Genomic DNA, 27496 nt, shown 5'->3' with positions numbered 1-27496 from the left:
GAGGTGAGATCCGTATGGTATAGAAAAATATTGGCTCACTGTGTCAAGCTTGCTTAAGCCTATCAGAATATCTCAGAGACCAGCAAAACACTGGCTGAAGCAACATGATATATTGTGCGGGGGGGGGGGGGGTAGGGGTTTGCATTTAGTTAAAGTGGCCAGAAATCTGGGGCCACAAGGCAGGACACATCGCCACCGTCGCAGCAGGCGGGCCCTGCTAAAGACCAGCAGTCATTGGTCAGCTATAGGTTTATCAGTTAGTGATTATAGTAGAATTATTTTTACTGCTTTAGATCAGGAATTGTAAAATGTTGGGTAGAACTGTTGCTATTTAACAATTTAGGACAAATTGGGAGGCTAATCTAAGATATAATATGACTGAGTCAAAGGAAACAAATATTCCAATTGCAGTAGCATAACAAATAAAACAGACTTGATTTTGTAAAATATTTGATTAGCAGCTCACAGCCATTGTGGTTTAATTTACAAACCAAGCAGCTGACCTAACATACATCTGATACACTTTACAAAAATGTTTGCTGTTTGCTTACATTCCACAAAATCTACCCATTCCAAAAAAAAATATTCTGGATAAAAATATACTTGTGAAAATTGCACAGAAGCATTAATTTTGGTTTCACAAAACTGACAATAATATACATTTTATCAGTACACAAGAAAATAAATAATTTCTTACAGTAGACAGACAGCAGCTATGTGAGTGAAATCTGCATGCAGATTCGTACTCCCCCCCCCCCCCAAATTACATAACACCCACATCCAACCAGTGCATCTATGTGAGGGCACTGTTTGGGTTTTTTTTTTTTTAAGTGCAAAATAATTTACTGCGGATAGGACATCTACAAAGGGTGGGAATTCAACTCATAGGCTCTATGGCACTAAGGCTCAAGGGCAAGTTTTCAAAGATTTTTTCATTGAAGAGGCATTCTGACCATTTGAAATAGACAGTTAACTATGGTTGCTGAGTAAATTATGATTTAGAATTGTTGTTTCCAAAAGTTTTACTGTAAGAGGCAAGTCAGCTTTCCTTGACTTGCAGTCAGGGGATTTGGGTAGGGCAACCAAGGGTTTGATCCAGAATGAAGAGCTCTAAGGATGACTTTCTACTCATATGAGGTCTTTCATCTGCAGAAAATGTTTTCAGTCAGTGAACAGACTATCTCTGTCATCAGGGCTCCTTAGGCAAGTAGGAGAACTTCTGGATTCAACTCTATAGCTTGGATCCAAACTGAATTGTTCTGTGCATATGTCAAGGTGACTTCACAGCCTAAAGGGCTGAGGACAGGGAGTCACCACCCGCACACATTCCACTAAAGCAGTGGTCCCCAACCTTTTTGAGGCTGGGGACCGGCAGGGCAACTGCCCGCCTGCACATGCTGCGCATCGCGCAAGCGCGGCCAAACCGTGCATGTGCGGCACTTTCGCGCATATGCAAAAGTGCCGCGCATGCTCGTTTTCGGCCGTGCATGCGCGATGCGCGGGCACGGCCCCGATTTCCTCTCCCCCCCTCCTGCAGAAAGAAGCTTCCCGGGCTGCAAGCTTGCGGCCTGGGAAGTTTTTTACTGCGGGAGGGGGCAGGGAGAGGGAGCCGTGGGCCGCGGGTTGGGGACCACTGCACTAAAGTATTCATAAAGTCAGTACAATTTCAGCCAGAATATAACGACTACTTAAGGTAAGCATTTCACTATATTTAACAAGTACGGAAAGGCGGTGAATTCCTACAAAAATGTAATATCTTCAGGTTCAACATAGTAAAACGGGGTAAGCCACAATCCATTACTATGGCACTAATACCAGCAGCTAAGAGAAGATAAAACGCTATTATCATAGCATCCTCCTCCTTTTAAGCCTACAAACCAACAGCCTCACCTGAAAATTACAACAGAACCACATTTCATTCTAGCAAATCCTCTTTGGCCACAAAGCTCTCCTCAGTTTACAGTAAAATGCAGTTGTTTGTTTTACATTCTAACTATTCTCTCATCTTTTAAAATTAATTCAGGGATGATCTCACCATGAAGCTCTATGAGATTCTAGAGAGAAATGCAATTTTGCTGCCTCTGTTATCTATCAGTGTGTGTGTGTGTGTGTGTGTGTGTAGATCAGAAGAGGGGTGACTCTGACTTTCATTTTAAAGTATGAAAAGGTCTGAAGTCGCCACTGAATTGGGTTTCAGTACAAACTAGAGGAAAGGTCACAAAACTTTCATTTTACCCTGAGATATTGGCAGTCAACTGTTTGACTATCCAAAATCAACAAGTAAGTAAATAACTCCATTTCAGATACACTGGACTATTTTACATTTTAGAAGGAACAAATATTCAAAATATTGGCTATCTTCCAGCCACAGTATCATGCAGCAATCACTGAACCCCAAATAAAGCGATTACTGTGCCCTCCATGTTCACCAAAATGTACATGGTCTATTCACTGAGTTTTGGTTGACTAGTACATTAAATGCTCATATGGGCACTCATCATTTAGGTTCAAACAATACGTTGCAATTTGTAAGATGTACAGTGTGAGTTTGCTTGACCTGACTTTCTCTGACTCTCAAATGTCAGGAATGGGAAAATTTCAGATAGTGTTTCAACATTTCCCTCATGGTATTTTCCCAGCCCAAAACAGCCCCATAAATTCATAGGCAGTCCCTCCCATGCAACAAATAGCTCTCCCTGGAGCAGTTTCATACAAATCGTAACATGTCATTTGGTTCATAAGCTGTATGAACAGAAACATTCTGTCCATCAGTTGTATAATCAAATTACTGTTACTCCATTCTATGCCCATTCAGATCAATTGGCTTACACTGCAGCAACTCTGCACTGAGATTGCTCTGGAGGGTACTTACCCAGTGGTGGAGCAATATCAGAAAGCCAAGGGCTCCTACAAGCCAAAATGGCTAAGACAGTAAGGAATTGTACAAACTCAATGGGCACAATCCATACAAATTGTTAGAATTCTACAGCATTAGGCAGCATTAATGGCATTATAGTGCAACAGTAATCAAAACATGGTATACTGAATTACTTCTATTTCCCCCTGTTATTTTGGTGGGAAGGCTACAAAGGACACATGCAGAAGACCAGTGCTATTTGTATCTTTTGTCAACCTTCTTGGAGTAGTTAATTATCATGAATACTGTGACAATGAAAGCAAAACAAATAAAAGATATAAATGCAAAAAAAGATCTCCTGGGCTGGAAAGCAATGTAGTCATCAAGGGCAATTTCTTCTGGACAAAGCAGTTCCTGGGTTTCTGGGCCTGGAAAGCCACCCTTGTCAATTATCTCCCTGTAACGCTTCGCAGAAGGTCTTGGCTCATATCGGTTGACAACGTAATGATAAAGGCCATATTTAGGATCTGTCCTATCAATGAAACAATAGACAAAATAGCCTTGGATGTTGACATTATCCAAGGTGTGGGCTGCAAAACAGAACAAAACAAGAAGTAATGGAAATAAATTAGTATTGGGCTTGTTTCAATGGCAATACTGTAAACCACTATATGCTACTAAATCCTAAACTTGTGTTCTTTCCTGTGAACAAGGATACACGTGCCACCAAAAAAAAAAGCTGGTGCCACCCATAAATTAATTTACCAAATTCTAATTGATATAGATTATATAGATTTGTGGAACACAATTGAGAACACGAAGACAGATTTGTGGAGCACACTTTAGCCACAGTCTGTCTATGGTTTATTTTTAGGTCAGGCAGAATGTATCTTGAGTGTTGGCTGCTGTGGCACTATGTGTATAGTTATTTCTTTGTCTCTCAAAGTAACCTTGAATTTGTCAAAAGCAGATAGCTCCTGAATGTAGCATCCCTCCATATAAAGGAATGTATTCTTTGAAACATAGAGCGAGAAAATTGTAATAAGATATATAGCCACCCGTGATAGGTCAGATTGCACGCCCTTCGTTGTTGACCTGATTGGTCAAAGGGACAGTGAGGGAGTGAGCGTCAGGATACCTCATGATGACATATCAAGGTCTTAAAAATGAGCTGCACTGATGCAGACTTCAGAGAATGCACCAATTAGCTTTCTCTCCATGCTTGCAAACATGTATCCTAAATAAATCCTCTTGCTGCTTAGCTGTCTTTGTTGTGGTCTTGTAAATTTTACACTGCATGATCCATAACATAATGGTATTAAATGCATATAAGGTGAATCCTTCAGTGGTGATACACCACCGTCAGACATGGTGGTCTTGCCCCCATTGGCACCCACAGGCTGGGTCAGCAAAGCCACACAATTTGCATTGGGAAACTGATTCTTCCATATGTTGTAGAACAGAGGAACCCAGCATTTTTGAGCCTGCAGGTATCTTTGGCATTCAAACACACTGTGGTGGGTTAAATTGCCAACCCTAACCCACAGGATGCTAAGAAAGCCACATGTCAGGGAGTGAGTTTGTGCAGAACTTGTAATAGGAACACTTCAATATTCCAGGCAAAAACTCAGCTTAACAGGAGGCTCTTTCAAAAGAACAAGTTGTTTAAAGATATTGTCTTGCATACATAATACACACAGCTTACCTTCAATCACACAGCAATATTAAAAAAAAATCTGCACAGCCAATCAGATCTCCAATGGCCTGCCAGTCAAGTCTCACATGGCCCCATCAAGTTCCTAAAAGCTTTGGCAGGTATCAGGAATATTGTTGGGGGGCACCATATTGGGAACCCATGTTCTAGACCTATTTGCCTTGGGATCTGTGTGATCTTCCAGTGTCAAGGTGTGTATTTGTAAATAAACAGAATACAGAAGCCTCTGTGAGTGTACATTCCCATCTCAAGGAAATAGAGCCTTTAAAGAGGCCAGCCTCAGAAGTTTCCTTTGAGGAAGTTTGCAATAAAGTCTTAATTTATATTTTTAAGGCATCAGTGGTTATCTAGAGCAAAACATTGCAATAAGTTCTGGTTCCATGGCAACATGGCATCAGGTTCCTAGCACTGCTTCAGCTATATGTCTTTTCCCTTTTTGAACATCAGAGGGTAAAATAACAAAAAGGAAGATGAAAGCTCCCAACGGCGGAGGAATAATAAGCAGCCACAATGTAGTACCGACCTGTTGTCTGGAGACAGTGGTGGATTGGCTCAAGCAGAGTGAGCGGAGGTTGAATCCAGCTAAGACAGAGGTTCTCTGCCTGGGTTGGGATGCCCCAGGTAAGGCGCTACAGCTCTCGACTCTTGACAGGATCCAGCTAACAATTCTGACTACTGTCAGGAGCCTGGGTATGATCCAGGACTCCATGCTACCCATGGAGACCCAGGTCACAAATGCTGCCTGCCAGACTTTCTACCATTTTCACCAGGTGCGATAGCTACCATCTTAACTGTCAATGTCCAACCCGGCCACTGTGATCCATTCAACGGTCACCTCCAGATCAGACTTGCTTTGTATCTGATCTAGGAAACTGCTGTGGGGGAGGGCATACAAGTGAACGAGGCATGTTTGATTGTCAAACGAATCATCACAAGAATACGCAAGGCCTAAAATGGACACACTGCTCTGTAGGATCGTTCCATTTTGAAATGTAGCTTCAAGGGCCTCAGTCCAGTCATAGACCGTTTCCGCACTGGGAACTTCACTGCCCCAGCTCCCATTTAGGAGAACAAATTGGGGGCGAATGAGGCACACCGGGCCAAATGCTCCCCCATGTGGTTGCAGGAAAAAGTGGGGCAACCTGCCATGACTAAAAATCCAGCCTGCAGCCCAGCATGAAACCTACAGTGCATAAATGGTCATAGTCTATGCCTGGAAGGGCACAGCAGCTTTTTAACTACTGCTGCTGTCTTTCTGAGACCTGGATTTTCCTTTTCAAAGATTTTAACAATTACAATTCAGAAAACATAGTGTAAAATTTGAATCTTGAGGCACTGAGATTTTTTAAGGCCTTACCTTTTAAAGCTTCATTGATATAACTCTGTATGTAATATATCCTCAGCTTGTCTTCAGACGCATCTGGCTTGTCATCAATCCCATTGGCTATGATGTAAATTGGCACATCGCCATATTTCATTTTGACCCACTGCAGAAGCTTGCGCAATCCCCAAGGCACGACTCTACTTCCACTGGGCGATTCTAGCCAGGTGATGTCATTTAGCATTTGGACCTTAAGCTTTTGATCATATTTCTCTGGGTCTTCATTTTCTGAGTCCACAAGTACTGTGGTGTAGTGACTCAAAGCGAAAAAGTCAAACGAACCACGTATTTGCTTTTTTTCTTCCTCTGAGAAATAAGGTAAGTAGAAATCCCATATGTCTCTCCTGTTTCCTTGGTAAGGCCACTGTCTCATCACATCTGGATAGTCACCCTTTCCAAAGATGGGCTCAGCGAACCAGCCAAAATCAAATTCTAAAACTCGGCTGGCAGCCATTTTGTCTTCTTCAGAAAAGGGGCAGGCTGGCTCTGCCCAGTCTGCCTGTAAGGCAATTGATATTTTACCCTTCTGAGTCTTCCTGAATTCTTTATCATACAGGTGCCAGGCTTTCGCATGACCCTTCAATAAATTATGTGCCGCAGTGAATGTCAGATTCTTGGTATAAGGCTCGCTTATTGTGATCCAAAATTTGACATGCCGGCCGAGCTTTCTAAAGCAAAGCCTTGCATACTCTTCAAAGGCCCGCACAGTCAAAGGGTTCTCCCATCCACCATGCTTGGCTAGAGAGACAGGAAGTCCTTGATTCTCACCCACAGGCTTCCACAAAGCAACCACAGGAGTTATATTAACTCTAAGGAGTTCGCTGACAAAACACTGATAATAGAACAGGAGTGTGTGGTTAACAGAAGACAGGTTACCAGACGGGAGAATCAAATACCATTTCAAGGAAAAAGAGAAGTGGGTGATGTGCATTTCTCCAAGTAAAGACACCTGAAGCCTGATGGCAGCAAGATCAGCACAGTGACGCCTGCGTTTGGGGGCATCGACTCCCTCGACTTTAATGAGACTATTGGTTCGATAGACATCCCAAACATAAACGTTGGGATCAAGGAACTGGGATGGAGTTGTATCAATCTGGATGGGGAAAAAAGATCAGATTCCGTTTGTCAGAAAAGGGAAAACATAAGCAAGCAAGCTCAAAGAACTAACTGGATTTCATAGGAAGCTGGCTGGCATAAGATTTCATATTTCCATATTTCTTTGCATATTACAGAGTAATCTCAGTCATACGTTACAGCAATATCTGCTGTCAATATAGCAACTCTCATGTTTGGGCTGCATATTTATGGGAATAAATAGCTAGTGCTCTTTCTAGCTGGACAGGAAATCAAAGAAGGGAAACATATATAAAGCGTCACCATTATGCAGCACAACACTAAAACTAAAGAGGCCTTCCAAAGGTCTTTTACAGTTTCTTCACCAGATTTGTTGGCTTTCTGTGTGGTATAGAGGGTCCAGCTTTTAGTCCACTCACAAGCCTACACACAAAATGGTAATTTTAATCCTTTTCTCCTCAGAATTCTCTTTTTTCTCTTCCACATAATTTTTTCCCAGACCTTTCCACCTTTTACTCATGGGAACCAAAATCCCTTCTCTGACCAAACCCAATATGTTATCATAGTGTGTGTGTTCTATATTATTGGTGCACTTTGTTTAATAAATATTTGTAATGATTTTTAATATTGTTTTGGAGCTCAACTTTTGGGTTCCTGACTTCTGTTCAGGTTGGGTTTTGGTTCCCTTTTTGGTTTTCCATTGTAATATATGAAGGTCAGGGGCGGGGGAGAGCTACGCCACAATCATTTCAGAGAATCTTTACATTAGAAGTCGATTTAAAACAGACTGGATTCATCCATATCACTTACAAATAACAAACATTGTCTAATTTATTTCAAACATACATATTTCCTCTGGCTATTCTGGCTCATAGAAATTTGAGTTCACTGGTGGATAAAAATGATCCATTTATTATCTGAAATTGATACTTATAAATGCACCGGTAGCTAAGATCTGTTCAGATAGCACATTGCGCAATTTGCTGGAGTTATACATTTGTTTCCATGACCCATTATGCACGGGGCTGGAAATCTGGGATGGCGGCAGCAGGGCAGCCCCAATTATGCACCTCTCTGCCGCCATCACAGCCCTGGCCTGGCTCAGCACCCCGTAAGACCCGCTACAAGGGAACACAGAATCTTCTGCACTCCCTGGGATGCTGCAGGTGCCAGTGGGGGCTTGGTTAGGCCAGCTACATGCATAAGAGGAAGAGCTGGCCCAGCCCTTCTCTCAACCTACAGTGTCCCTGCAGGGACACTGCACCCTCTGTGACTGGGGAGTCCTCCCACCTACACCTTAATGGAAGAGCAACATGCCACTCCCCACCATCATGCGGCGGGGGCCCCACTCCCCCCACTACTCCCCCCCTCTCCCCTCCTCACTGCTGCTGCCTCCAGGCAGCATGTCGGGCTTTCCAGCCCCGGCATTTTGTGTGCGCGCAAGCTACACCGGGGCAGCCCATACTCTGGGGGATTCCTGATATGGCTGCTGCTGTGCATAAAGGGTCTATGGGTGGGGGGGGGAATCTGAATTTTAGTGTCTTTTTATTATGTTTTAGAGTCAATATTGTTGTTGTATGTTTGTCATATTCTTCTATTAATTCTGTACTGGATGTGTCAAAGGAGTCTCAAAGTGGCTTACAATCACCTTCCCTTTCTCTCTCCACAACAGACACCTGTGAGGTAGGTGGGGTTGAAAGAGCTCTTGTTCTGCAAGAACAGCTCTAACGGGACTGTAACTAGACCAAGGTCACCACGTTAAAAGAGTGGGAAATCAAACCTAGCTCCCCAGATTAGAAGTCACTATTCACAACCACTACCCCAAGCTGGCTCCTTGGTTAAATGCCACTGCACTCCAAAATATGACCATGGGACGGTAGTGTGAATTGTCCCCTCTAGGCTCTATTGTGAAGGCAGAATCTGTTATTTCTTCTGGAGATTTCAGTGCTGGACTCACAGGGGACAGTAATAAAAAGCACCGTGTCAGAAGGAAATAGCTTTTCTGGAGAATAAGCCCTCAGAGTAGTAAAGCACAAGCACTATGGGAAGGCTGTCAGAAATGTTTTTCCACCATGATGCCCCTACAAATCATGCAGCCACAGCCCCGCAGCACAAAATGTTTAAGAGCCCTTCTGAAGCGAAAAATCTGCAAGGTCTGGAAGTGATTGTAAAGCTCTCTTGTGTTAACTGGGTCAGTAACTTTGCTGGAGTTATTTGTCTCACCCTCAGGAGGCACCAACTCCAATTCCTATTCCAGTCTGTTAGGGGCCAGGAGAGTAATGGCTACACTATTTTCTTGGCCATATCAGTGCACCAAGCATGGGGTCAGGTAATAATGACGCTGCCTCCAAAAGTATTACATTTCGTCTTTTAAAAAAACCTGTGTTTCAAGCCTAAGCAACACTTACAAAAAAGGCTTATACTGACTGCAATCTGAAAACTAAATTTTAAAAAGTTACATCTTCATTATGAAGTGAGGGATTAATGACACAAGACCTCTGGATGGGTGTTTTTAATAGTAATCAGCAAATGGTAATCAGCAAAACATAGGTTATACACTGATGGGTCAAACTTTCTTACTTACACCAGTATTCTACCATCAATGATCACCTCTGTTGAGGAGAGAGGAAACAGCTACCTCTGTTTCTTCCTCTGGGAGAAGCAAGAACTCCAGGGTAGTACCTAAGGCTAAGAAAGCAGCATGTGGGAAAGGATTTTTAAAACCCCAAAAGTACTCAACTATGACACAGCTCCAACTGATGCAACATTTACCATGCTTCTTACCAGTGTGGTGCAGTGTTTAGTGTCATATTAGGATCTGAAAGAATGAGGTTCAAATCTTCACTCTGTCATAGAAGCTTGCTGGACAACTTTGAGCCCATCACACACTCTGTGCCTAACCTACCTCACAGGATTGTTGTGAACATAAAACAGAGGAGAGAAAGATGGAAGATACTTTGGGTCTCCAATGGGGAGAAAAGCTGGATGCGAATGAAGTAAATTTTTAAAAATCCATTGATGTAGGGTGGGGGAGCTGTTTACAGAATTCCCAACCTCTCACTTAGTTTGAATCTGAGTCTTCAACCCTACAGGACCAAATGATCAGTTATGCATCCAACCCCTGGTGAACAAGGTCAGGAAACAGTCTCAGGCCAAGTCTTCGACTGCTCCACATCCTAGACTCTCCCAACACCTGACACAGAATAAGCAACAAATTAATTGTTTGCATTTATCATTTACATGCATGGCACCTTGGAGAACAACATAAGCCAAAAGGAAAGATCCCCGCCTCAGGAAGCTTACATATCCAGTTCAACAGTGAGAGAGAGAACAAAGAGAAGAAAGGAAAAGAAGATGCAAGGGAGACCGATAATGAGAGGGGAGATATTGGAGACATAAGGATCACAGAACCTGTATCATACATTTTTGAGGGTAAGGCAAAAAGTATTGCTGCTAGGGTTCAGTTCATACTAGGGTGCCTTCATTGTTAGGGTGCCTTAAACAAAATTAAAACTGCACTGAAGGCAAAGGGAAATTGTACCAGGGAATTTTTTCCCCATCATGACAATGTGCCTTTCCATTCTTCAAGAGAAGCTAGGCCTGTACTACAAGAATGTTGTTGGGAAATCTTACTCATCCAACCTAAAGCTCTGATCTTGCCCATTCAGACTTATTTTTGTTCCCAAAACTTAAAGCACAAAAGGGACACAATTTGAGTCCCTAGAGCAGGGGTAGTCAAACTGTGGCCCTCCAGATGTTTATGAACTACAATTCCCATGAATTGTAGTTTCCCAAGAATTGTAGTTACAATCCCCATGAATTGTAGAAACTGTGATGCTCCCTAGTATTGCACTGTCTGAATAGGGTAGTCCTTCCATTCCCACCTGGGAACTACAATTCTCATGGGAATTGTAGTTCATGGACATCTGGAGGGCCACAGTTTGACTACCCCTGCCCTAGAGGATTCCAAAACTGCCAATTTGATGTGGTGTTAACTGAAGAGTGAAGAATTGTTTGGGGAAGTGTTACAGAGATAGAAACACCCCTTCAGAACTATATAGACCTAGATAGAAGATATGTGAAGAAACAACAGCTTCACAGTTTGATATTTTTGTTTAATAAAGACTTCTATGGTTTTGTAGCCATACTTTTTGAGTTACCTTTTTGCCTCCATAACCATATGGTCACTCATCAAATAAAATGTGGGCTGTTTTTACAGTTTTTTGCCAGGAAAACTGAGCACAATCTGAATACTCACACTATGTTATATGACCATCTTGAAATGCCTGAATGCATCCAAGCTATAATGTGTTGTCAGAGGAAGCACCCAACACGGCTGTTATAAAAACACATTTCATAATCTCATTTCACAGGAAATGAAAAGGAAGATTTGGTTCTGCCGTTTAACTTACGTGAAGATTATTTTCAACAATTCCCCATGCAAAATTACAGGGGAAAATCCCTTCTATCGGCTGGTTCTCTGGTAGTGGGAGGAACCCGTGGTTTCTTATCACTTCTTGGTAGAAATGTGCTGAAGATTTTGGCATCAACTCTTTATCATGGCTTTGAAAGTCAACATAAAACAGACCCCTTCGAATGTTGCCTCTGATCCATTCAAAGCCATCCATGAATGACCAAACTGTGTATCCAATGACTGGGACTCCATCGTACCTAATAGCTGAGAATGAAACAAAAAGTAAACAAACAAATAAAATGATTTCACATTGTCATTTCACATTTGTCATGGAGAATGCACTGCAAGCATCTGAACAGTTGTATACATATTCCGCAAAAAGTACAATTGTCTGAGCATTTTACAAAGTTTTCAAACTGTGATGCTCCCTAGTATTGAGTAGAGTAGTCCTTCCATTCCCACCTGGGAACTGTTATCCCTAGTGAACTACAATAGTCCTCTGAAAGATTATTTATTCTCTAATTTCTACCCAGTGGGGACTCAGAGCAATTTACAGAACCATTCTCCCCTCCTCCCTTTGGTGAGGTTGAGAGTGAATTGCCTGGCATACTTCCCAGGCAGGGGGATCCTAGTCTACGCTGTTATAATCCCTACACCATGCTGACTTCCACAATCCCATTTCTGCTTATCTTTCCAATAATAATGTTTATCTAACAGCCCTAATTGCCTAGGTTCTTCCCAAGGAAAATCATTGCCCTTCAAAAGTCTCAATCTCTTACATGCCACACCTTCAGTTACTCCTTTCTCCTTTGGTTTTCGCACCCCTACATGGAAGCACACATATGAACATAGTTGCTAGGATGAAGACCAAATTCCAGCTATTGTCTAGTGTTGTCAATTCTGTGTAGAAAAACTCTGGGAAATTTGGGGATGCAGCCTTGTGATGGCAGAGTTTTGGGAAGGGTTTTGGGAATATTCAAAGTAGCTCTTTTCTCCAGGAGAATTGACCTGTGTGACCTGGAGATCAGCTGTAGAATGATAGAATCATAGAATCATAGAGTTGGAAGGGGCCATACAGGTCATCTAGTCCAACCCCCTGCTCTATGTAGGATCAGCCCTAAGCATCCTAAAGCATCCAAGAAAAGTGTGCATCCAACCTTTGCTTGAAGACTGCCAGTGAGGAGGAGTTCACCACCTCCTTAGGCAGCCTATTCCACTGCTGAACTACTCTGACTGCAAAAAAATTTTTCCTGATATCTAGCCTATCTGGGAGATAATTCTGGGAGATCTTCAGGCCCCAGCTAGGTTGATAACTTTTGGTATACCTCTGGGTAGGTGGGTAGCTCCAGAAAATCATTCTTTTTTCATCTAGAGTTTCACAGTACTGGATGTTGGCTTAGTTTAGCCTGGAGGCTGGGGAATTGGAATAGCAGTAAGAACCCAAGTCACTCCACCCACAAGCACCACACTCCTTGTAATGGATATCTCTAAAAAAGGAAGAGCTTGGTGGTTCCCTTGTAGCACCTCTCCCCATCTGAGTTAAAAGACTAGGCATATGAAACCTTGAAGGGTGCTTGAATGTCACATGAGCATAAACTTCCTCCCTGTTTCCACCTGGCTCACCCCTCCCCACCCAGAATCAGAAGCAGCAGCTGCAGGATGGACAATGTGGTCTTACTTGGAGGTGAACCACGTGGTGGCAGCAGAAGCAACAGAGCTCAGAAGTCCTGGAAGAGGTGGCCATGAGTTCCCCTGTGTGTGACAATGGGAAACATTCTTGTCTTAGGGAGACTGCCCTCTTATCTACCCTTTGAGAAGACTCCTTGAATAAGTAACTGTGTGGCCCAGTTAATCTACCTCTTCTGAAATTCAGCTTGCCATTTCTGCCTTTCAAGCTATTTCTTTTTGTGCGCCTGTTGATAGCTTGCTTTTCATAAGTTTGTCTCTTGTGCTGTCATGAGAGTATGCCAGTTCTGTGCCCGTGAGCTAAGCCCAAAATTGCAGGGAACTGTGTGAAGTGGTTAGGATGGATGCTCAAAAATTCTCCAGCAAAGAGGTCTTCTAAAACAGAAAAGGGATCACCATTTTCAAGAGTGTTCTATGTATGTTTAGATTCCTAGCAGTCTGTGACCACCTGTAGCTTTTCTAACCTTATTAGTTCCAAGCACGCTATTTATTAGTTATTGATTTCAGCTTATGGCATACACATCTATAGTTCAGCTAGTATCAGGTCTTAATTTCACGGCTCAGGCTCCATCTGAAACTACCCACCAGCCCTGCCTTTTCCTGGGCAGCTGGAATTCTGTAGAGATATTGATATACAGGGCCGTGTCTAATTTTTCATGAATTGTGCAAAGAACTTACCAGAGGCAATAAAGCTACTACCTCTGACATGTCAGGAAGAAGGCAACCTACTATGTGGAAAAGCATGCAGACTTTCAGACAGTACAAAATTCAATTTTTTTAAAATGGTAAACTTATTTTCAGACCCACACATATTACAGTCATATACAGATACACAGCACCTCTGTAATCAACTGAATAAACTCATATATTTACTTCCATTTCATGCTCTTAAGATACGTCTGATGTAAAAGACCTTGCTTAAAACCCTCGTATTTTTAAGGAGGATACATGATTCAGTAAAAGTATGTTATCTCTACACCTCATGGTGCCAGTTATTTTACAGTGTCAGTGCAACTATTACTTTAATTAAAAATAACAATGTCCATTCTTAACTGGCAAGCAGTGACAACAATCTCCAGCTAATCCAAGATGAACTAATAAAAGCCTTATCTATTATATCAGCATGGTTTTTAAGACAAAATAATTTACTCTGGCATAAAGCATAATAAAGAGCCTCTTGTGGCAAAGAGTGGTAAAGCAGCAGACATGCTGTCTGAATCTCTGCCCAGGAGGCTGGGAGTTCAATCCCAGCAGCTGGCTCAAGGTTGACTCAGCCTTCCATCCTTCCGAGGTCAGTAAAATGAGTATCCAGCTTGCTACTGGGGGGTAAACGGTCATGACTGGGGAAGGCACTGGCAAACCACCCCGTATTGAGTCTGCCATGAAAACGCTAGAGGGCGTCACCCCAAGGGTCAGACATGACTCGGTGCTTGCACAGGGGATACCTTTACCTTTAAGGCATAATAATGTTTTAAGTTGCTTTAATATTTTAAAATAGAAAGCTGCACTTTGCTTCTTCTTTCTCTTTTTATTTTTTTCATAGTAGGGATATATGTAGCTTTAATGCTACTTTGCAAAATTACTGTGAAAGCAAAGTAAGGCTGTTATTTCCACTCCTTTGTTAATGGAGAATGAATTCTTGCAGCCTCACATCCAGCAAGGCCCAGTAACCTGACACAGAGAGAGAGAGAGACAGAGAGAGACTTGGTGTATATATATTCTTATCTGACAAATATTTACTCAGCTATCTGAGGCATTAAAGCTAATCACTGGCTATCTTCTCCTAGAAGCTACTCACTGCAAACCAGGTAAGCCATATGCACACAAATCTCCAGGTTATATCCAAGCAAATGGCTAACTTTTTGTCATCACCAATGAAGACAGCATTAGATCAACAAAACGTATTGGAAAGCAGATGGCAACCCCAAAGGGAAGTAAATCAGTTCCTTTGGGACTTCATTCCGCATTGAACGCCTGAATAAATGTTTTAATACCCAGTGCGGTCAGTTTCTGCAAAAATATATCTAATGCAGTGGTCCCCAACCCCCGGTCCAGGGACCAGGACCGGTCCATAGATCAGTTGGTACCAGTCTGCGACTCCTCCTCGTCCTCCTCCCCGGCTGCTGTCTTGGGGGCTGCCCTGTCACTCTGCCACCGGCTCACCTTTGGTGCTCTCCGGCGGCCGTCATGGCTGGGGCTCCTCCTCGGTGTGGCACTGCACAGCTGCTGCTGGCAGCACCCCCCAGCGGCCGGCGGGAAGTCAGGGGCGCCGGTGGGAAAGCAAGTGGAGCAGGGGCTCAGGCGGCGGCAAAAGACTACCCCCCACCCTGGGCTTCAGTAAAATTGTCAAGCGTTGACCGGTCCCCAGTGAAAAAAAGGTTGGGGACCACTGATCTAATGAACATAGCAAGGATATCCCCTTAACAGTTGCATCAGGAAAAAATGGAAACCATAATGTTATTGCCAACAATCCCTACCTTTTAAAGTTTCCATAATGAATCTTTTGAGATAATACACATACTTGCTGTCATCTTTCTTGGTGTGTCCCGAAATAAACCAGCTGTTCTCCACAATGAAGATCTGAGGTCTGTTATATTCCTTGCTTATCCAGTAAAGAAGTGGCCTCAGGTTGAGGGATTCCTGCTGCTGGAACTTCATGGCAAAATCCACAAGGTGGAAACTCAGGGTAGCTCCAAAAGAAAGAGCAAAGAAATCAGCTGTCCCCCTAACGAACTTTTTCTCTGCTTCAGTAAATTCTGGCAGCAATGAGGACAAATTGTCCTTCATACTCTGAGGGTAGTCTCCATCAATAAAAAGAGGCTTGGCAAACCAGCCCAATACGAAGTCCAGAGATTTCTGACATTCCTTTATATCTTCTCTAGTCATCTTTTGAGGCTCAATCCAATGAGAACTTAAGGCAATGGACACTTGACCTCCTTGAATTGCTCGAAAATGATCATTGTAAAGGTGCCAGACTTTGGCATGAGCCTGTGGGAAAAGAAAAACTATTTTATTTGTTTTCTTTTTTGATTATTTAGTATGAAACTGGAGACTTTGGGAGTGGAGTCAGGAGTGGGCAGGATTTGGAGCAGAGAAGTTCCTCAGTAGAGTAGGTGGCTATGGAGTCTATCCACTAAGGCAGCCGTTTTCACCACAGGAACTCATCTCTTTAGTGTGGGGGATGAGCTATAATTCCAGGGGACTGGCACCCTTAATTTATGACTACTTGTGCACTCCTTCCTTATCCCTGTTTGTTCCCTTCTTGTTCCCTCTTTTGCCCTGTTCTTTCTATTCTTTTCTTTCTTGAGTCCCTCTGCTACTTTTCCAACAAGCTTTGAGGAACAGAAATGACAAGACAGAGAGTTCGCAAGGAGGACTAAATTCCATGTGCTTCCTGCAAAATTCAATCAGTAGCCACAGCTCAAAGGACAACAAGATGCCTGAGCTCATAATGTGGCTATTTGACTGGAGGTAGAGCTATTTCCTTGAACCTCGTTCATCACAACTACAGCTCTATAACCAGCAGGAGGGGGGAGGCTTTACCTTCCCAAAACAAAGCAACAGTAAATCCAAAAACAACCAGAACAGAGGCAGGTTGGGGGGAGAATGGAGAATTTATACTCCCCAGTCTCAGCCAAGGAAATCTACCCCGGTAGGGTTGCCAACCCAGATGGGATCTGGAGGTCTCTTGTTATTACAATTGATCGCAATATGACAGAGATCAGCTCACCTGGGGAAAAATGGCTGCTCTGGAAGGAAGACTCCATGGCATTATACCCCATTGCCATCCTATCAGAATTTATTATACAGCCAAAGACCAGAAAATCATAATAATCCAACAACCAAAAGGTTAAATTGTAGTATTTAAAACATAGCAATTTAAAACACTATTTAATATAATAAAACCATAGAATAAATTTAAAATTACATGAGTTTTACATATACCCCAAGCTTTTCCTTCTCCGGTTCCACTTCCAAAATCTCCTGGTATTTCCTAACCATGAGCTGGCAACCCTAATCCAGAGGCATCACAATGGACTGTGATCCTGATCTGCCTTGGACCCTGAAAAGAGGTTCCCTACAACTCTCATCTGACTACATGGAAAGCAAGTCATGGATAAATGTATCATCTAGTTATGTCCTCTAGAAGGGTAATACAATTCCTGAATGTAATGTTATTTTCTGCTTGAAGCAAGTAGATTTTGCTATGATTGCTTGATGAAACCAGTCACTTTGGGAAGCAAACTCATTGCTCTGTAGGGATGTAGAGAATGGCTTAAAACTTAATCCCTTTTTAGTCATGACATTCTTGGCACAATGATCACACCAACTGCATTGGGAGAATACATGGTGGCCAGCTTTGAGGTTGGGAATACCTGGAGACTTTGGGGGTCAGGCTGGGAGTGGGTGGGATTTGGGGCAGGGAGGGACCTCAGCAGAGTATAATGCTATGGAATTCACCCTCCAAAGCAGCCATTTTATCCAGGGGAACTGATCTATGTTCCCTGGAGATGAGCAGTAATGTCCCAGATAATTTATAACAAAAAAGCAAAAAAAACCCAAAAAGCAACACATTGAACAAACTTTGATATTTGAACAGGAATTATATTACATCTATATTACCACTAGATTCCTAATTCTTCATTCCTCCATTCTGCTTATCTTGTCACTCCTTCCAGTAAAAATACCAAAATATACACCAAAATGCCTGGTTGACCACTCACATACTGGCCTGAGGCAAGCTAAGTAACAATTGCTGGCAGGGGAAAACAGAACTAGTCATATTTGTCAGCCATTTCTTTCTTTTTTTTTAATATGTCAGATTTACTGAGGACCATTGTGACAAGGTGGGCTTCTGGGATTCCAAGCCCGCAAAATATGACCTTCTAATGACCTGACTATAATGAAATCTGTGTTAAAGGCATAAGTTTAATATATAAGGAGAAATGGTCAATTACCTCAAAAACATTTCCAGAAAAACAATTCCTCTGCTACCTGTTGCAAGGGCTTAGCAGCTAACTTTGTGGGAAACAATCATTCTGGTGGCTTTTTATTACTATGTATTCCCTGCAATTTTCTACTAACATTTGTATTTGTATCTTGGTGCTATTGTCCTATACTTAGTAATTCCTTGGTACCCTTAACCGAACTTTGAAGCATTGTTTTCTGGAAGCTGTGATAAAAGAAAAAGAAAGACAAGCAAACATTTTCTAAAGTCCCTTCTCTGCTGAACTTACTCTGCACGAAAATATTAAACATATCATAGAACAGTGTTCCTGGAGGCATCCAAAAATCTTGCCATGCTATGCATTCTTTCTCTGTATCAGTCCCAAATAATTAAGGCTTTAATATAAAAATGCTTACTGCAAAAAAAAAAAAATCAGATTTACAGACATTTTTGAATGGCTTGTCTTTGAATTTTAAAGGTTCAACAACTAAGTCTTAGCCAACAAAACCTGTTGTAAATTGTTAATATACAAAACTTGTCACCATTTGCTACACATTACAGGAGACATTAAATTGCTCCATCCACATTCATTTTATTGGTCTCATTATACATATATGTCATCTGCAATGCCTGAAAAGCAGAATCAGAACGTGGATAATTAACCAGATCAGAGATGCAATAAATTATTTGGAAGAATGCAGCATAAAATTACAAGAGCTGACAAAAATTTTATAGCAAGGAAATACATCCACTTAAAAGTTGTTACAAATGAAATTAATAGCAAAGGGGGGGAAGAAGACAAAGTTACAAAATGTTGCACTGTGTATATGTAGCTAATATGCCATCTATGGCCTTCCTCAAAAAGTATGATCTTGCCACAGTGTTCTATATGGTGATTACATCTGGAGATCAGATTACTTGAAAGACTACTTCCTTCCTTACTGTCCAGCCCATCAGCTCAAATATTCCTCCTGTTTTCATGCCCTTGCCTACAAAGGTGAGGTAAGTCATGACCAGAGACAGAATGCCCTTCCCCTTGAAGCTCTCCTAGAATCTACAGTACTTTACTTTAGGGGCCAAACCAAAACATTTCCAATTACCCAAAAAGCCAATATGGTATAGTGGTTAAAACTGGTGGACTCTAATCTGAAAAACTGGGTTTGAGCCCCCACTTTTCCACATGAAGCTTTGGGCCAGTTATAGTTCTCTCAGAATTCTCTCAGCTCCACCTGCTTTACAAAGTGCCTGTTGTGGAAGAGAAGGTGATTGTAAGCCACTCTGAGGCTCCTTAAGGTAGAAAAAGCTGGGTATAAAAACCAATACCTCTTTATGTTGTTGAGAGCTGGGTTTCAGTAATGTTTTATTATATATAATTAATATTATTTTATTTTGTAAGTCACTTCGGCAGAAATTTTCCAAATAAATAAATATTCTCCTCTGTTTAAAAATATTGCGACAGATAGTATGCATTTCTCTCCATTTATTATTCAATGACCAATACAAAAACTTTCCTACAAATTACAGTTTTAATGACTAAGAACATAAGATGTGCCACTGGATCGGATCAGTGGTCCACCTAGTCCCACATCCTGTTTTACCAACTGGCCAATCAGTTACTCTAGATCAGGCTTTTTCTACCTTTTGACCATAGAGGAGTCACTTAAATAAATTTTCAGACTTCAAGGAGCCGCAGAAGTGATGTCAGTTGGCCACACCCCCACCACACCCCCAGAAGTGACATTACTGCCCACACTCTTAGTCCTTCTTTTGCTCCCTCTCACCGCCTTTACTACTATGGTGGCTCTGCCTCATGAAGGCCAGAAAGAAGAGTAGGAGCTGAGAAGACAGTCTGGACCACACCCCTTCAGAGCTCCTGCAGATCCCCAGGAGTCCACAGGCCCCTGGTTGGGAATTCCTGCCCTAGAGACCAAGGTATCATCCTGATCTCTCCTCATAGCACAGGTATGCATAGACTGGACATCGAGCCAAATAACAAAGAAAACATGAGGAGAATAACCTCCCCAGCAGAATCCCTATACTGGAACGAGGCCCTACAAGTAACTTAAAAACAGGAGTGTACTATCACCTGACAAAAATCTATGACACCAATATGTTATGAATGTCAGGTTCAAAGTAACTTTGTAACTAACTAGATCAACAGCCCCAAAACAAAAAAATTAGACCTTGGTAATGAATACAACAGTATTAACTTGTTTTCATGAAACTTGATCTTGTCTGATGACTTATTTTCTGATAATAAATAACTTATCTGGAACGATGAGTTCAAAATCCAAATAAACCTACATGTGGCTTCTCAAAATATGTGCAGAGCACAGTCAAGGCTGCAGATCAAGCATTTGTAAAAAGCAGATTTTAGATTTAATTTTTAATATAAAAATAAATTAAATTAATTTTTTACAATGCATGAATATTGCTTTATTTGTGAAGTACCACAACTATGCACATGCAAATGTACTGTCCAAAAATGGCCAATCCTGATAGCTGGTTAAAATGACTTTGTGTTTCATGAACTAGTTCCCAAGGGCTAGTTTAAGTGAGATAAATTGTATCATTATTGAAATGATTGTTTTATACTCTCCATTCCCAAAATTTACAGAAATTTTAAAAATACCTTTAGGACAGCCTTTCCCAGTTATGTTTGCTTTGGATGAGACAGCCCTAGAAATTTTATGTACTTTGGAATACTATGTTTATAAAAGAAGAGCTGTGTTTTATACCCTGCTTTTCACTACTGGATGAAGTCTCAAAGCAACTTACAAATACCTGGCAGGTCCCAGCCAGCAGCAACCCTGTCTGACTCTGAGGAAGAGGTAGATCTGATGGCATTTCGGCACCTCAGTAAAAATAGCATTACGCCAGCTGAATGGCATAACACTAAATATAATCACGTCCCCTCCTCACCTTTTTGATGGCTCACTCTTTTCTGTCGCCATTTCATGCTTCTCACACTCCACAAGTGCTGCTGGCGGAAGAAAGCAATGTGGTTTATACATGACTCTCTTCTGCCTGTCAATCAAGCCAGGCAGCCAATCCCCTTTCTTCATGCATTAAAGTGGGGGTCGTCATCCCCCGGTCCATGGCCCCTGCTGGCGAAAACGTGCATGCGCTGCAAGTCCGCGTTTGTGTTTTCGCTCAGCTACTGCGCGTGCTCGGCGCTCAGGCCATCGGCTCTCCCCAACCCCCGGAGGCTGTCCCCGAACACAGAAAGGTTGGGGACCGCTGCTTAAAAGGTCCCGCCATGCCAGGTAATTTTTTAAAAATGCATACTTCTCCATTGCTATGCCTATGCATCTAATCATAGAAGCATAGTGCTTTTTGAATGATACTTCTTATGGAGTCACGAGTCTTGATAAGATAAAAAATTAATCTCATTTTTGATTTTGTTTAGGGGGGGAGCTTTAGAGAGGCATGCTTTGTGCTACAACGCTGTGGAGAAAATTATTTCTGGCTTCGCCTGCACTTTTGTCTGCCTATTTGTTGCTCCAGGATGTTAGGCATTTTTAAAAAGATGTTCCCGTCCCTGAGAATGCGGTAGAGGGAGGCAGGTGCGAAGGCGGGACGAGGCAGGCACTTTTAGCATGTTTTAGCTTCCGTAACTTCCTTCCGCTGGTTGTCTGCTGGTTGCTCTCCATTAGCTAGGAAGCAGAATTTTGCCTTACAGGAAAAGCACAGGAGCACAAAACTGGCTGCATATGCTGAACTGGTCTCTGAGGTGCTTTGCAGAATCCACTCCAAAGACTGAGGCAGCTATACATGATTAGCTGGGGCAAGAGAGGTAGAAACCCATTCATTATAAGGCAGCTTCTTCTTGGACCTACACTCCAGACCCTGCTCTTGAACTTTGTGCATCCTGTTTCCCTGGCTGACCTTCAACTTGCCACTAGTAATTAAAGGCCTTCTTCTTGCCCTTATTGGATTTGGCTTGAGTGTTCATTTTCTAGATATTGACCTCGGCTTCCTTGACTATACTTTGCATACTCTCTGCAGGACTGTTCTGGCTACTTGCCTGCCTCTCTCTGCTGGGCCTGGAGACATGACAACACCTTTCCCTTGCTCTCCCCACAACAGACACCCTGTGAGGTGGATATGGCTGAGAGAGCTATAACAGGACAGCTCTGTGAGAACAGTGTTAAGAGCCCAAAGCTGTCTGCATGTAGAGAATTGGTTTCCCATATTAGAGGCTGCTGCTCTTAACCACTATGCCATACTGTGCCACCTGAGATGTGGATGGGAAAGGTAATGTTGTAGAGACTGTGACTCAGTAAAAAAAAAAAAACAGTTGCTGCTTTGCACACAGACAGTCCCAAGTTTATCCAGTTCATATCCAGTTCAAAGAACCAGGTAGTAGGTGATGTGAAAGACCTCTGCCTAAGGCCATGAAGAACCACTGCCCATCTGAGTAGTCACTGCTAACCTTGATGCACCAAGCATCTGATTCATTATAAGGCAGCTTCATGCATGTGTCAGAAGTCGTGCTAACCTAAATTCTGCCAAACCAATTTTGTTAAATCCAAACTGCTTCTGTTTAGTCCTTTGCATATACACTGTCCACAGACTGAACAAACCCATTTCTGTTCCCTATCACCCTGCAAGCGCAATACCACAGCCTTTTCACCTTATAGGAACTCAGAGTAGCTTACAATGTGCTGTGTGTGTGTGTGTGTGTGTGTGTGTGTGTGTGTGTGTGTGTGTGTGTGTGCATGCGTGCACTGGAGACTCACAATAGTGGCTTTTTGGCTGCAAGTCATAATAATGGAACTCCCTCCCCCAGGAGGAATAAACCCTGTTTACAAGTTACAGTAAATGTACATACAAGCCACATAGATTCTCCTTGTGCATAGATTGTTCTTCATTTGCATTCAACTTCTGTACAGTTCTATGTGTAATCTGAAAACGACATTTATCCAGGTACTTGTCTCCAGCTTCATCAGCATGTTGAATGTGTGCTCGTTCTTTCCTACAGAGGTATGCTTGCACATGAAGGATGTATGTGAGTTCATAGTAAACGTGTGAGCAGGGCTATAACAGTGTAACTGACCTTGTAGCAGAACACATTAAAATTTAAATTCCCTATGGAAGCTATGCTATTAGGCATATTGCCTAATAAATTACCACAATTTCTGGAAGAGATATGCAAATGCATGGTGAAAGTAGCTAGAATTATCTACACAGCAAAATGAAAACTAGATGTCTGCCCCTACCAAAAATAATGGGAAAATAAATGTGTAGAATATGTAGTAACAGCAAAATTTACAATTTATCTGAGAAACAGATCCCAGCCCATAGCTCCAGACCAACTGAACAAGAGGGTGCATAAAGATATTAAACAGTGTGGGGGAGAGTATCACCCCCTGTGGCACCCTGCATGGTAGTGCAAAGGAGTCAGATAATCTCTCCCCCACTTTGACCTGTTCTCAAGAAGGTCAGCCACTTAAGGGCTGTGCCAACTATCCCTGAGTCAGCAAGGCGGTGAACCAACAACTCGTGATCGACCACATCAAATGCGGACTGTAGATCTAATAATACAAGGATGGCCTTGATCCACTTGGCGTTGGAGATCATCCATCAAGGCGACCAGCACAGTCTCTACCCCATGGGCAGGATGGAAGCCAGACTGATATGGATCCAGGACTGAAGTTTCCTCCAAAAATACCAGGAGCTGGTCCGCAGCGGCCCTCTCAACTACCTTACCCAGGAACACAAGATGTGATACTGGGTGGTAGCTGATGGGGTCCCACAGATCAAGCAATGGTTTCTTCAGGAGGGGACGAACCACTGCCACCTTGAGCCTCTGAGGAAACTCTCATGAAGAGGGGGGGTTAAAAGGCTGAGTGGTGTGGGCGCCTGAGCTTTGCTAGCCAGCAAAGCACCTAGAACGGCGAAGCACCTCTCGTCGCGTCAGGCCGCCACCCGAGGGAGCTCCTGGCAGTCGCGCGGAGCGCAGCTGCTGGGGGTTCCCTGCCCGGTGGCCTGACGCGGCGAGAAGCGCAAAGCACCTCTCGCCGCATCAGGCCGCTGCCACAGAGATTCGCCGCCACAGAGATTCGCCGCCGGGGGGCACGCCAAACTGTGAGTTCCTAGCGCCCACTGTATTCCTCATACAGCGGGCTTTATTACTAGTAAATAAATAAAAAGGTTGGGGACCTCTGAATGAATACATTCCTAAGGAAGTGCTGCTGCTAATGCATATAAGCCAGAAACAGCAAAAAGTGGAAATAATAATATACTAATAAGATTCAGAAAACATTCAATAAATAATAAATTATACTGTGTGACTGCTAGCAGAAGCACCATCCTGAACATTCACTTTCTATTGATATATTCACTCATTAAATTCTAATTTTGTAGAATTTGAAATAATCCTTATTTAAATTTAAAATAATCACCTTTACTAGCTAATGGAAAGGAAGAAATAACACCAATAGTGGAATCCTAAACACAGTTACACCATTCTAAATCCACTGAAATAAACGAGAATACAAAAAGTTGTAACTCTGCTTAGGTCTGCACTGTGAAATAATTAAATTACAGTTACCTAAAATTAGTCTAGCTCAACCTCCAGTGCCAATGATATACTCCTAAACAATTAGGCCCCATCATCTATATTGAGATCATCCCAATTATATTTTGCCACAAGCAAAACCCAGGGGACAAATACGGTGCATCTTGCCAGAAGTACCTGCAGGGCAACAAATAAGCTTATTTAAATCTAGACATGACAAACAGAGACCCAGCGCTACACAGAGCCAGTGGGTATTGGATCTCAGGCCTGAATCCGCACTCTGCCATTGGAACTTGCTAGGTGACCTCACGCTCCACCTAACCCAGGGGTAGTCAACCTGTGGTCCTCCCGATGTTCATGGACTACAATTCCCATGAGCCCCTGCCAGCAAACGCTGGCAGGGGCTCATGGGAATTGTAGTCCATGAACATCGGGAGAACCACAGGTTGACTACCCCTGTCCTAACCTACATCATAGGATTGTTGTGAGGATAAAACGGGAAGAAAGGGAAGAGCTGGTTTTTATATCCTGCTTTTTAATATCAGCCTTCCTTTTCTCTCCCCACAACAGGCAACCTACAAGGTAGGTCGAGCAGAAAGCTCTGACAACTCTCTGTGAGAACATCTATAACAGAACTGTGACTACCCAAGGTCACCCAGCTGGCTGCATATAAACCCCCCAACATTTCACGTAAACTGCCCTGAGCCGTATGGGAGAGCGGGTTAGAAATCTAAGAACATAAAATAAATAATACATGTGAAGGAACAGGGAATCAAAACACGGTAACTTGCCTTGGGTCCCCACTGGAGAGAAAGGAGGGATATAAATAAATAACATCTCTTGAGATGTTTTGATCTGTGCAGATTCACAACTGATAACAAGCTCAAAGGGAAAAAAGCAGGCTTACACCTGCTTGCATTAAGGCAAATAGCTGTGGTTCATTTATATAAAAATATGAATTCAAACCTCCTTTCTCACTGGCAGTGCCCAAACTTAGGTGAATGGACCAGACTCAAGGGGAACTGGCAAGGGGGTGAAATTAGGGGGAGAACTTCCTTGAGTAGTGGCAAGCCAGTTCCCAGACTGCTTACGGAGATGACAAAACATTGAGTCAGATGAGTACCTGTGTTGCTCGGAAGCATCAGAACAAAGTTCAAGTCCAGTGACACCTTTACGACCAAAGAAGTTTTATTCAAAGTGTCAGCTTTCCTTTGCAAGCACACGCCTCGAAACAGCAAGGAAAGTTACCGATCCATAAATATAGAGGGCGAGCCCATGCAATAAAGGTGTTTATTTGAGTTTAATTCCCAGAGGGGACGGGGGGCCGGCACAGAGAAGGACATAAATACACCACAATTGGGGATTGATGGGCAGATGGATCCTGCTTAATGATGGGCTGCAGAGAGCAACTGAGCCTCTGACATGAAGCTCCATCCCCAGCCTCTCACTGGAACAGAACGAGGGCGGCGGGTCGTTTTCTTCGTCTCTCCGAAGGGCCACGGAAGGGGAAAACGACCCTCGTCACGAAGCACTGGCGGGCCCTTTCCCAGCGCCTCGTTTTGGTGGCCCTCGGCGCGCCCGCGTCGCTCCCGACTAACTTTTCTCCCCGCGGCAACTCTCTCTCCCTCCCTCTCTCACTCTCGCCCGGCTTGGCTCGGCCGGCCTTACCTTGAGGAGGTTGTGCGCCGCCCTGTAGGCCGCCTGGGGTCCGCCCTGGAGGCCGGGGGGCAGGCGGCCGGTGGCGTAGCCGTGCCAAGCCACGAGGTAGGGGTTGTCGATGGTGAGCCAGTAGCGCACGTGGCGGCCGAAGCGCCTGAAGCAGAGCTCGGCGTAGTCGCGGAAGCGCTCGGCCAGGGCCGGGCTCTGCCAGCCGCCCAGGGCGCGCTGCAGCTGCTGGGGCAGGTCCCAGTGGTAGAGCGTCACCACGGGCTCCACGCCGCGGGCGCGCAGGCCGTCCAGCAGGCGCTCGTAGTAGCTGACGGCGGCCGCGTTGACGGGCGCCGTGCCGTTGGGCAGCAGGCGCGCCCAGGCCAGCGAGAAGCGGTAGTGGGAGACGCCCAAGCGCCGGAGCCCGTCGAGGTCGCGCTGCAGGCGGTTGTAGCTGTCGCTGGCCACGTCGCCCCCCGCCGCCGCCTCCTTGCCGGCGGGGCCCTCCGGGTGCGCCCAGGCGTCCCACACCGAGGGCCCCTTGCCGTCCTGCCGCCAGGCGCCCTCCACCTGGTACGCCGCCGTGGCCGCCCCCCACAGGAAGCCCTCGGGGAAGGCGTCGTAGAGGAAGAGCTGGTCCCGCGGGTAGGGCAGCCGCGCGAAGCGAGCCCAAGTGCCCGCGCCCTCGCCCGGCGCCCCCAGCAGCCGCCGCCCGAGCAGCGACAGCAGCGCGAGCCACGGAGCCAGCACGCGGGTCATGCTGGGCGCTGCGCCGGGTGCCCGCCGACGACGGCCGCCTGGCGCCTGCCCCGCCGCCCGGCCGCCTTTATCGCGCGGCCGGCCCTCCCCGCGGGGCGATTAATCATTACCCAGGAGGGGGGCTCGGGCTCCCTCCTCCACCCCCCCGCCACACACGCTCCCCGCATGTGGAGGAGGAGGAGGGGGGGGGAAGGTCAGGCAGGTTCCCCGGGGCGACGAGCGTGGCCGCGGAGGGGAGGGGAGGGCAGAGAGAGGCAGGCTGCAAATCCTCGCGCCCGTTCCTGGCAGGTGCCGAAAGCGGCGCTTTAACCAGACGGGTCGTTCGTCGGCGTCCCCTCCCGGCCCCCTTTCAGTGCCCATCCTGGGGGCAGAGCTGGTTCGCTGTTTTTCGTGCCCTGCTTCTGCACGCTCAGGCCCCGAGGCTCCCCGCTCGCAAAGAAGCGTCACGCTCAGACTTCGGCGAACTTCCCCTGGCTTTTCGAGAGCAACAACA

The 27496-nt window shown here is 44.3% G+C and overlaps 1 protein-coding gene across 1 annotated transcript; it reads right to left on the bottom strand.

Annotated features, from left to right (window-relative positions):
- Window positions 1-449: 449 nt before the first annotated feature.
- KL (klotho) lies at window positions 450-27081 on the bottom strand. Its single transcript, XM_077341843.1, has 5 exons — window positions 26266-27081; window positions 15604-16114; window positions 11439-11704; window positions 5929-7045; window positions 450-3447 (listed from the first exon to the last, which is right to left on the bottom strand). The coding sequence occupies exons 1-5, from the start codon at window positions 27001-27003 to the stop codon at window positions 3113-3115; spliced, it is 2967 nt and encodes a 988-aa protein (XP_077197958.1). The 5' UTR covers window positions 27004-27081; the 3' UTR covers window positions 450-3112.
- Window positions 27082-27496: the final 415 nt, after the last annotated feature.

Source organism: Paroedura picta, chromosome 6 (assembly GCF_049243985.1).
Source record: "Paroedura picta isolate Pp20150507F chromosome 6, Ppicta_v3.0, whole genome shotgun sequence".
NCBI classification, from domain to species: Eukaryota; Metazoa; Chordata; class Lepidosauria; order Squamata; family Gekkonidae; genus Paroedura; species Paroedura picta.
The sequence above is the reverse complement of the archived record's forward strand: the minus strand, read 5'-3'. Positions and strand labels throughout refer to the sequence as shown.

Coding starts and splice junctions, on each gene's coding strand:
- KL (XM_077341843.1), bottom strand. CDS start 27,003: ATGACCCGCGTGCTGGCTCCGTGGCTCGCGCTGCTGTCGCTGCTCGGG. Junction 11,705..15,603: donor CATTATGGAAACTTTAAAAG/GTAGGGATTGTT, acceptor TTTCATTCTCAG/CTATTAGGTACGATGGAGTC. Junction 7,046..11,438: donor TTGTTGAAAATAATCTTCAC/GTAAGTTAAACG, acceptor TTCCCCATCCAG/ATTGATACAACTCCATCCCA.